The 12809-nt window shown below is 31.5% G+C and overlaps 1 protein-coding gene across 1 annotated transcript in view; it reads left to right on the forward strand.

Moving 5' to 3' along the window:
- Positions 1 to 12809, forward strand: part of LOC126880302 (calbindin-32) — a 697932-nt gene that overhangs the window by 325454 nt on the left and 359669 nt on the right. Inside the window, exon 7 of the mRNA XM_050644100.1 lies at positions 7861 to 7916. Coding sequence (XP_050500057.1) covers positions 7861 to 7916 — 56 coding nt within the window. The remainder of the gene's footprint in view (positions 1 to 7860; positions 7917 to 12809) is intronic.

A 12809-nucleotide genomic window follows, 5' to 3' on the forward strand; every position in this document is an offset into this window, starting at 1 on the left:
ACTTCAAATTCTATGGAAAAGACAATAAACCATAAAAACAAGTATTAAAAACTTACCGCATCAATTGAATAAAAGGATTTATAAAAACTACCACTATTTTCGTTTTAAATTGTTGGAGCGAAATAAAATTTCCACTGAATTCTAACACATTTAAGATAACACTGAGTAATCCTAACGGTCATTTTGGTCATTGAATCTTATCGTAAGCGGCAAAATATCCAAACGTAAACGACAAGATTGATGGCGTTTACCATCAACTGTCGGTACTACCTTGGCGTTTACGATACCATAGGCACAAAATGAGTTTGAAATGCGGTGGTTACGATAAACATTAAATTCAATTTTAGACAATTCGGATGTTATTAGGAAAAAAATAATTTTTAATTAGCTGTATACTATCGTAAGGAACTATTTAAGATAAAAATCCCATTTTCGGAAAATTGATGCTTACCATGTTTTGTCAAAAACCCGTCGATATACATTTTAAAGTGAAAAACTTTAGAATGGTATAGCCAATATTTATGAGTTGCGTTCCTGGGACGACTTTATTGACATATACATAGTTCATTCGATTACATAAAATCAACTTTAATGTAAGGATGTTTGTCAAAAAAAACATAGCATGTAAATTGTCTTTAAAAAGACAACCACATAAAATGATGACAGTAAAATTCTCGTGTTAGTTCCATAGTAAATCACGAGAAAAAATCAGAAAAAAACTCATGATACTATCCCGACATGGTAAGTATTTGGTCTTACTTCAGTTTACTCTCAAAACTAAAACCAAATTCTGATTTAAACAACATGCATATTAAACATAGTTCGCCATTAAACTTTGTTTTATTTCTTTTTTAAAATTTATTCATTCACCTCGCAGCTCGACTTCAATATTGTGATAATCCTAAAAAATGGAAAATCTGTTTTTTGGCCTCACACGTTCCTTTAGGCGTTGCCTTCATTTTGTAGTAATGTCATATAATTTAGTTATCTTATACAGTGGCGGCTCGTGGTGATTTAAAAAGGGTGTTTAATTAGGGAATGTAATTATAGAAACAGTGAATAAAAGCCGCAGGCAATTGCGGCACAGGTGAAAAAATTTTTGGGGAAAAAACGCAGCGGGACCTAAGCGGATTTGAAACTATTATACTTTCCTACCAAATTATATACAGTGGGAAAAATGAAAGAATACCCATGAACAATTACATCAATCACTTATGGTAGGGGAGCAAAGTATGCTAAATGTGCAGTCACTCGAGCGCTTTGGGGACCTATGGGGTTGTGAAGAGTAGGTCCCAAAACCAAAAAAAGTTAAGTAAAGTTTTCCATTTTAGTGGGCGCTTGCCATTTTGTAATTTAATTTTCCATTTCCAACAAACGTTTTTTCCGATTATAACGCCATCTATCCATAATTCGAAAAAATGTTTCGCAAAAAAGTTACTTATTTTTACGTAAGGAATCCAAATCTGCAATAAAAAATGGGGGCTCCTATTTAGGATTTTAAAGTAACCCCCCACCCCACCTCCATGGGAGGTCGTGTGTGGTGCCATTCTATAGATTTTTTAAAAATATTGAATAAGTGTATTTTACAGTTTTTCGATCTGATGTTCATTTCGCGAAATATCGCGGGATTCGTATTTCAAATATTTAATTTACCCCCCACTCCTCTCCGTGGGAAGTCGTGTATAGTATCATTCGATAGATTTTTAAAAAATATTGAGCACAAATTTTTTAGTTTTTCGATCTGTCATTTATTTCGCGAAATATTCGCTTTTTTCTTGTGAAACTTTGGGACTCGCCCATTTCCTTACGCCCGGCTCAAATCGTCAGATTTTTGAAATATACACTCTTTTGCATGTATTTAACTTACCTTATCTTAATCTGACAATTTGGAGTTTTTTTAAGGATATATATTTTTTTTCGGGCCCCCCTTAACGAACTCCCCTGTGTTAACAGCCAATATATGGTAGACGTACATCTGCAGGGTACCAGGTTTCTCCCCATATGATAATCTGACGCGCTCGAGTAACTGCAAAAATCCCCGCTTGGGCTCCCCTACCATTATTTTGTATTTGCTATCTTTTTCTATAACAAACGTTTGTCATTTATAGAAAAAGACAGCAAGTACAAAATAAGTGATTGATGTGACCGTTCATGGGTATTCTTTCATTTTTCTGACTGTATTAACTTATTGCATAGGCGTTCTTTAAAAAATTATCAAAAGTGAGTGATTCGCCTGTTTAAATGTTGTGGAATATTAATCATTTTTTATTATTTATGTATGGTAGGTATACATAAAATCTGTACCTACTTTCGCTTAAATAATGCATTCATTTCCATACCACCATTGAGGTAAAATGCAAGGCGTGTTTTTTTCCTATACCCAGAATCTAATAATTGGCGAACATCAATATTGCCCATAACTGAGAGTTGCAATTCATTTTTTAAATAAATTTGGGAAGATCCGTGTTTTTTAATTTTTGTTGATAAATGAGATAAATCCCAAACGCCCGTTTTTGTCCACTCTGAAGAAATAGTTTCATTCTTTGAAAATACTAAACGTGGAAAACAAAACAAAGAATGTAGTTTATCACACCAGCACAACCACCAAGTTTTTTATATTGTTCAACTTTAAAGCAACGTTGAAACTTTTTGTTTTTTATAGCACATTATTGTATCTCCGGCCGAAGTGGACCATTACTTTTTATAAGAAGTCGATTTTCAAAACTATTTTCATTTTCTTTTATAAATTCCACTGAATAAGGCTTCATCATAAAACTATTAATATTGTATTTAAGATTTAACCGTATTTAACTAAATCCCACAACAGAAAATTCCAAACTGTGAACCGAAACGGTCCTCCATTGGTCTCTGTGTGCACTGCACAAATCCTCACTGTTTTAAATAGGCGAAATGCGTTTTCACGAATTTAAAGATTTCTCTTTCTAACTAGAGTCTTAGGTTAGTACTGGCTGGTTTAATTTGAATTCTGCACCAGAGCATAGTATCTGTACTTGCCACGTGCATCCAGCGGCGTAGGGCAAGTAAATATGATTAATAAATAAAGTTATATTTTAAGGATTACAATAGCAAGCTAAAAATGTGTTAATAGCTTAACAGTGCCTAGTCGGATAAGCTTTGATGTATGGGAACACTGGAACAATGTAAGCTTTAATTGTGGAACGTGATTTTAGTTGTGGAACTTGATTGTGAAAACTATCAGGTTGTTTTTAAGATTATTCAATAGCACATTTCAAATATGTAATACCTACATGAAAAAATGTTTGTCTGACAAATATGTAGGGCATTTCAATAAGTCCGGCACATAGAACATGTCAAATGACAGGAATTATGTTGTTGATAAATAGCAGTCTGATTTTTGCATGAGAATTGAAGGAAAGGATAACAAATCAATTTCAAGTTCTGCCTGACAAAGTACATGAGACGTTTTCGTAGTAACATGTTTGAAACCTGTAACCTGTTCCACAATTAAAACTTCACCTGCTCCAGTGTTCCCGTACATTAAAGTTTGTCCATTAAGCTATTAACTAGACACTGTTAATCTATTAACAAATGTTTAGCTAGTTATTAATAAACTTTTTTGATACGCGGGATCCAGGTCTAATATTTTAAGGGAGAATTTCAGGGTAAAGCAACATCAATAACTAAAAATAAATATGCACTAGCATTAGAGTACTACACATAATATAATAAACACAAGTGAGTAATTTCGTTAATTTAGATGAGGAGGTTGCAGAGAAAAAAAAATGAAGAGTTCACATAACCTCTTGTTTTTTCTCTCCTGAAAAATTTTCGATTTTAGGGTTATGACACTAAAGAATTCGGGGTGCGACATATTCAGTTAATTTTCCGGTCGTAATAATAATATGAAAAATTTACTCCGCTGATATTTTTTTGGCTGTTGACTTTTTGTATAAAAAACTAAAGTCTAGACTAGTCTACAAGTCTACATTCTACTAGTCTACATGGAATGTATATGTTTTATACAAAAATTAAAGAAAAATCTTCTGTTTAAAAGGTATATTTATTTGAAAACCCCAATAAAGGACTACATTAAAAAACAAAATGTTTTCGCTCTAAAGAAAGCATCATCAGTGTTCTAAGCCTAAAGTAAGTATAACCATAATTAGTGAAGACAAAAGTAAAAAATTTAAAGGTTAACCAAGATAAAAAATTAGGTTATACTCACAAGCTCTACATGCTAAGCCACCAAAAATACATGGGTTATAACCCTTAAAATGTCGACTAAAAGTCTTACATTGACATGTTGTATATTAAATCCTGGCGATGGATGAAATTTATAAAATACCTCAAAGCATCATATGACTAATTTACGAAGCATGTGGGTGGTTGAGTCGATTTTTCTGTCTTCACAAAAAAAGGTGAATGCCAACTGATCACAGGTGACAGGTGTGAAAGCGTTTCTGACTAATGACAGTACGAGACAGACAATGTAACTTGAAGTTTTGTGAATTGGAATGTAGTTAGGTACACTAGCCACTAGTTTTAAAAATTATTTTTAGTAAAATTCAATAATAACAACAAAAATCGTGTGCTGGGATTACAAGTATTCCATATTAAGCTAACAAGAATAATATAAAGAGTAAAAATAAAGTTAGTTAAAACCAATTGTCAGCGGGGTTCAAATAAGTGTGTTATTAAAATATGTACATATTTAATACGTCTGTAAAGTCTGTAAATTGTCAACAGGTTTCATATGTTTGTAAATTTATACTTATTTTATTTATGCATTTTTTATATTTACGTATTTATTGTAATTACACCAACTTCATTTTAATTTTCAAATTTTTTGTTACAGAATTTAAGACTATTTTAAAAGTTTAATCCAGTGTACACGCCCGATATAAAAGGGGTGGCTTTACTATCAAATGAAAAAGTTTATGAAATTTCGTAATTATATGTTGATAAAGGAAAATTGGAAAAGTTGATGGAATTTACGTGAAAAATCGATAGTATTTTAACAATAGTCTACGTTTGCATGTCAGGTTTATTTATTTATGGGAATATGTTCGTTTTCATGAAACACACAAAATTATAAACAATACGTTTGTAGTTGTTTTGTTGAAAAGTTTTGTTTACCTTTTTGTTCACATTTTCTGTATCTAAACATCACTGTTTGTTATTGCTATTGTTTGTAAGAGTGATATCTAATGCGAGTTTTGTTTACGCACCCCGACAAAATAATTTTCAGCAACTATTTTGAAGGGGGACGTATCATAGAAATGCAAGAGATTGGAATGATTTTTCGTAAAATCAATAACAAGATTGGTAGCAATTCATCCAATGCAATACGATGTCGGAATTCTGTGGAATACGGATAATATATTTGTAGAGTACTGAAAATATGACCCGTATGCGCGCCAATGGTGAATATAAAATTCGTAGTTGTATGTCAAAAAATTCGTAATAGCCAACTACGTCTTAAAACTCATTAAATTTCATTTGCATATCTCAATTGGTTTTAGAGCAATAAATAAATCGTCAGTTTGTAACATACGTTTATAAAACAAACTGCCATTATTTTCTCATGCCGAATTGCCCCTTTTAAATTTTGCCGAGCTTATTTAAAACAGCTTGCATTGATGAAAATCATGGCTAGCTGTTAAAGTACCTAACTTTTTTATGGTCCAACATAACATAATAAATAAAAAAACAGAATGTTGAGAAAGCATGAGGCTATAAATAATTGGGTCTTAATTTCAGTGTTTTATAAATTCTATACTATTCCACAAAGTAATGCGAACTTTTAGAAAAAAAAAACACAGTTTAATTTGTAAACCCGGTATTCAATGAAAATTTACCTGTTTAGCAACAAATTTAATCGGTAACAGGTTTAGGAAATTCCAGATATCAAAAATTACCCATCTTCAAGGTGAGCGGTTGATTTTGCTTGTGTATCAATAATATAACTAAGCAAATTGATATTATGTTATGTGATTTCCACATTGCATCTCTCATTTTAAAAATTAATTGCTCAGTCATTTGACAAACGATATTAAAAATTTTTAGATCGCTGGGTAGGTAAATGACCGTTTTTTCAAGTTTTTGGGTAAATGACCATTTTTTGTATCGCTTTTAAATAAAATATGGCGGATTTTTGAAAAAAAAACTTTGTTGACTTTTTTTTTAAAACACCCACTATATTTTTCTGTAACTTGAAGAAATTGTCTTTTACCTATCCAACGATATAACATTTTTTAAAATCGGTTGTCAAATGAGTAAGCAATTAATTTTAAAATGAGAGATGCAATGTGGAAATCACATAATAATATCAATTTGCTTAGTTATGTTATTTAGGTATGTGACATCCACGTTGCACCTCTCATTTTAAAAATTAATTACTCAGTGATTTGACAACCGATTCTGAAAAACTTTATATCGCTGGATAGGTAAATGACCATTCTTTCAAGTTACAAAAAATATACTGGGTGTTCGATTAAAAAAAGTCAACAACGTTTTTTTCAAAAATCCGCCATTTTTGTTTTCGTATTTGAAAGCGATATAAAAAATTCAATCCATTCAGACAAAACTTTTACTAAAATAAAACATTTCAGCGAAAACCGCATATTTCTATCTTGAGCTGTTTAGAAGTTCTAGGCAGTTAAAATGGGGGAAAATACAGTCCCTGGCCATATTATTATGACCACCTATGAATTTTTACAAAAACCAACTATTCCACTAAGTACGTTTTGTTTTAAATATGATTTTTAAATTTAATGTTGTTATGCAATGTTAATGTTATTCATTAACTATAATATATTTATTAATAAACAGCAATAAAGTATTTGAAAATATTACATACATATTTATATTTTTTTAATATTTTGTTCAACTTCTGACCTTAATTAGATGGAAAATATTTGGAAGCTTTTAAAACGAGAAAACATTAACTGCTTTCAAAATATACCAAGCCAGGTACTATCGGTAATCAAAGTTAGAGGGGACTCAGCAAAATATTAAAAAAATACAAATATGTGATATTTTCAAATGCTTTATTGCTGTTTATTATTAAATTTATTATATTTAATAATAAACACCAATAAAACATTGAAAAATATCACATATTTTTATTTTTTCAAAATTTTGCTGAGCCCTTTCTAACTTTGATTACCGCTATTACCCGTCTTGGCATAATTTGAATGCAGTTAAATTTTTTTTGCTTTAATTTGTCATTGTGGTTTCAACGATATATTAGTTCTTTAATCAAAAAAATTTCGTTAGTGTTCTTTTCATCGGATTTTTCGCGTTTTAAAGATCTCAAATATTTTCCATCTGATTAAGGTCAGAAGTTGAAAAAAATATTAAAAAAATGTAAATATGTATATTTTCAAATTATTTATTGCTGTTTATTTTTAAATATATTATAGATAATGCATAAGATTTACATTGCATAAAAAAATTAAATTTAAAAATCATATTTAAAACAAAACGTAGGTACCTAGTTAAATATTTGATTTTTGTAAAAATTCATAGGTGGTCATAATAATATGGCCAGGGACTGTATAAGTGGAAACCCGGTATAATATAGACACACTAAGACATCAAACATTTGAATAATCAAATTACATTTGCTAGCTTAAAACATGGAAACATGGTGTCTTGAATAATGAATACTGTTTACAACTCTTTTTTTTTTGTCTCAACTCCAGTCTAAAATTATATATTTGTTTATTTATTACCACAGATAGGATATATGTATTTAGCCTTTAAATATAGGGGTCTTGGGACCCATTATTTTTTCTATTTCACGATATATCTAGATCTACGCCTCTGGGGCAAATTATAACGGTGAATACGATATTTATGTCTTTCGATTTTCAGTTACAAGTTTTCGACTTCAATAAAGACGGCAGACTACAGTTATCGGAGATGGCAAAGTAAGTATAAATATTTTTATTTACTAGAGTTAGGAGTAACACCAGATTCGGATTAACCCATGATCAAACTGAATTTTTGTATTTTTGTTAAATAATTTTTTTTGGCGTATAAATCGGTATTAATTTTTAATTAATTTGATAATGAAGGAAGTGATATCAGTCTTTCAACTATTTGATAATGTTTAGCCACCTGATGCCCCTATTTTTAGGTCTACAGCAGTTCGACATAATTTTTTAATAATTACGTTTATTCTTCTCTCAATATTTTTTGATAGTCTAGGAAAACGTCTATTTAATTTTACATTAAATATACAGTATGTCCCTGTAAGTTGTATCCATATGGAAAACTTTTTTATTATTAATTTTACGAAAAAAAGTTATTCTTCATAAAAAGCTCTGCATGGTCGAAAACCTAAGATTCAACCATCATATATCAAATTTTATGAATATTATACGGGGTATGTCAAAAAGTTTGACTTTCACTCAAGAGTAAAGTAGCTTTATTTTTCACAATATTGAAAATTGCTATTGTGAAAAGTTGTTTGGAATTAAAGACTATATTATAATATGCAATTAAATCCTTCTAATTAAAAAAAAAATTTTTTTGAAAAATTATGGGTAACTAACATCATTTTCAGTAATTTTAATTCTAATAACTCTTTTATTATTAATTTTACGAAAAAAGTGATTCGTAATAAAAAGTTCTGCATGGTCTAAAATACTCTAAAACCTAAAATACAACCATCTTATGTCAATTTTATACGAGGTGTGTCAAAAAAGATAAATTTAGATCAAAAGTAAAGTACCTTTATAGTTCAAAATATTTCAATAAGAAGGATGTAATTACATACTGAAACATGGTTTTTAATTCTTAATGACTTTTCATAATAACAATTTTCGATATTGTGAAAAATAAAGGTATTTTACTCTTGAGCCAAATTCATATTTTTGACATACCTGGTATAAAATTGATAAAATTTGAGATAATATGGTTGTATTTTAGGTTTCAGACCATGCAGAACTTTTTATTAGGAATCACTTTTTTTCGTAAAATTAATAATAAAAGAGTTATCATAATTGAAATAACTGAAAATAATGTTACGTTATCCATAATTTTTCAAAAAAAAAAAAAAAAAATTCAATTAGAAGGATGTAATTGCATATTAGAATATAGTTTTTAATTCTAAACAACTTTTCATAATAGCAATTTTCAATATTGTGAAAAATAAAGCTACTTTATTCTTGAGTGAAATTCAAACTTTTTGACATACCTCGTATAATATTCATAAAATTTTATATATGATGGTTCAATCTTAGATTTTGGACCATGCAGAGCTTTTTATGAAGAATGACTTTTTTTCGTAAAATTAATAATAAAAATGTTTCCCATATGGATACAACTTACAGGGACATACTGTATATACACGCCGGTATTAGAGGCGTCAACGCCCTTCGGGTAGGGATCTGTGGAGGAGTATCACTGAGCCGCAAGAGCTTATCTAAATGATATCTAAAATTTCTTAAATTTTTACAGAGAGGACACGCTAGGTACAACCTTCTGTTTCAAATGGCGAAGAATACAGAGGTATCAACAGGGCCGGCGATAACCGGCCTGCAAGGGATGCATTGCAGGCGGGCGCCCCTGTTTGGGGGGCGCCAAAATGAGCTTGTTTTTCTGCTGGTTTTATGTAAAATACTAAAATAGAAAAATTCATTTTTTAAATGTGGTTTAAATTCGTCATAATACCCTAATCTGTGTTTGTTAGTTTTGCATATCACATAATATACAAAAAATATGCAATGCGGCATAGAATTCTTACCATGTAGTAATGTAATTTATTGGTCAAAGATATCATATTTCAACCAAACAACGTTGCTCATCTCTTTGTTTATGTTCTTCAAATTTCTTGCAAGTTGTTAGTTTTGTATCAGCAGTTATGAAAGGAAATTAATGATTTCTAATAAAATAAACAAGATTGTGATACCTACTGTTTTCTTGCCGCCTGCACCTGTCTAATTATTTAAGTATTATGTACCTATTAATAGGTATCAAGTTAAGTATTAATCCCATAAAAACATAATATTTAAAATAAACATTTTACATAAAATTTAGTTTAGAGCTCTTTAGATTTACTATTATTTCATGTGATTATAATACACAATAAGTTGTACTCTGCAGTTAAAGAATCTAGCATTCAATTAATATAAAATTATATTTGTTAAGTACTACTCAGTACTATTATTAATTTACGGTTAAATTATTATTTCTATTTAGTTAAATAAAAATGGATTCAAACAAAATTATCTGGGGCACAAATCCAAAAATAAAACCTGAAAAAGAAGAAATGACACAAAAAAACAATCTTAGTTGTCTTAGCCAATTTCTTAAAAAAGTTAAAGTGAAGTTGTTTTTTCAGATAAGGGGTCCAATAAAACTGTAACCGAACTTTATTTACCGGGGACATTTGCGGATAGCGGGACACCGATTTAAGTCGGGAACACACATTTTTAGGACACAAGTCCAAAATCAAGTCATTAATAGGAAGAAAGCTCTTCTAGCTACCCCTAAAATCAGGTGGTTTAACCACATAAAGTAATACAGAGGATGTGTTCCACTACCTAGTGCATCCAAGGTAACGTTCAGTACAAAGCCTCCTAAGGGTAAAAGCATGCCGAAGATACATGGATGAGCGCGGTGTAGGTCGCAATCGTGGTCGCTACATCGATATCAAAACAAACCTTCATTTTCTTATGAGATCGCAAATACCAAAGATGTGTTATCCGTTCACCCTCGCGACCTTGTATCGCGGTTTACAGCGATGTCGATGCCAAAACAGAATACGAAAAGTATCTTCGGTAAGGGTAAAACATGCCGAAGATACATGGATGAGCACGGTGTAGGTCGCGATCGCGGTCGAGGTTTACATCGATGAGTGGCCGAACATACCGAAGATACTTTCCGTATCCTGTTTTGGCATCGACATCGCTGTAAACCGCGATGCAAGGTCGCGAGGGTGAACGGGTGACACATCCTTGGTATGTGCGATCTCATAAGAAAATGAAGGTTTGTTTTGATATCGATGTAGCGACCGCGATCGCGACCTACATCGCGCTCATCCATGTATCTTCGGCACGTTTTTACCCTTATTCGTTATGTACTGCGATGGGGTGGGGTGGTGGTACAGCTTGGGGGGTCAGATAGATACGGGTTCAGATTACGCAGTGTGACCGGTTTGATCTTCGGACATGTGGGTCTCACTGTTCCATTTGAACACACATAATGTTCCCGAAGCTGGGGTTGTACGAGTATATGTGTGGGGTGGGGGGCGCCTGTGCTAGTTTTGCAGGCGGGCACCTTATACTCTAGCGCCGGCACTGGGTATCAACCTCTGTATTTAATAATATGTCGCCTTTTAATAAACGAATTGCAGAACATCGTTTTTGAAAGTTTGGGGGTTTGAACGCGTTTCTCCCATTTTTAAATGTTCTAAATGACTCAGTTTTTCTTCAAGTTACATAATATAATCTGTTAAAGACATTGCTTTGATCTATTTTGGAGTCTATGAAATAGAGAAAATTACCAAAATCCCCTAAAAATAAGTTTTTCGGATTCTTGAAGGTGGAAAACCTTACGGAACAACCTGAATAAAAGTGTGTGATAAAATACACAAGATTAAAAGAAAAGAGACCTGAAGCCATCTCCACGAAAAAGTTATACGTTTTTTCCAAAAAAATAGTTATGTACACCCAACCTACGGGTTTATAAAAAATAGACATGTTTTTTAAAACCTTATCTATACGTGTGAATTTTTTTTGAAATATAAAAATTGGTTGGATTCCACCAAAAAAAATAGGGTGGCGAGGGGGTGGTGGATTAAAATTACGTTTATTCTTAATTTTTAATCACATAAAACTTAAAAAAATGAAAAAAATGCTTCCCCACTGTCAACGCACTTACCGCTAACAAGTGACAGTGCCGTGTTCATACGTTTTCTTTTAGGTTCTACTATTTAGGTAAGTTCTAGACTCTTATGGTACCTAAAATGATTAGCAAGTTTAACCTCTACCGGCTCTTAGCCTATAGTATAGTAAAATATCAAGATCACATCAAGATTTTAAAATTTGGTTGCTGGTGATTCTACGTTTGTTTCTGTCGCGTCAGCGTATTTACAGCAATTAGCATTTTCAGGTTCCATTCGTGGGACGGGTTGTGGGTAGTCGGAGGTAGTATTGTCAGAAAATATAAAAAATGGTATACATTTTTATTTTATAAAAAATTTTATTGGGTAAGGGTCGCTCCTATAAATTTGTATGGTGAACATGTCTTCGATTAGTTTGCTTTTGGTCGAGATCGATATAGTCTAAGAGCTAATGAACCCTCCGACTAACGGTCGCCCTGTAAGGCTAGAAATTTGTCTAGTGATAATTCATAGCACACCAAGGCTAAAAACCATGACCTGGCAGGCATCAGCCGTGCACGTGTATCTACCAGGTGAATCGAAAAGTGCATAGTTTAGGGGTAAAATAAACTTTCTCCTGTAAGGTTTAAATTTAAGTATGTGTTTGAGTAAGTCATTTAGAAGAAATGTGTAATTAAGTATTTTCTATGGGAAATAAGCCACAATTTTACTAAAAAATGAATTTATTAACGTTTCGAAGCCGAAATCGGGTTTCGTTTTCAAAATACAAAATACTATTACAATAAACAAAAATGTTGTTGCTAAGTAAAAAAATTGTTCTAATAGTTTATTTAATCTGACTCATTTATATTGGAAATTCAGACGTATATTATACATTTTAAAGTAGAAGACTTTAAAATGATATCGCCAATATTTATGAGTTGCGTTCCTGGGAAGACTTTACTAAAAGATAGTTCATTCGATTACATGACAT

The sequence above is a fragment of the Diabrotica virgifera genome, chromosome 2, assembly GCF_917563875.1.
Source record: "Diabrotica virgifera virgifera chromosome 2, PGI_DIABVI_V3a".
Taxonomy (NCBI): Eukaryota; Metazoa; Arthropoda; class Insecta; order Coleoptera; family Chrysomelidae; genus Diabrotica; species Diabrotica virgifera.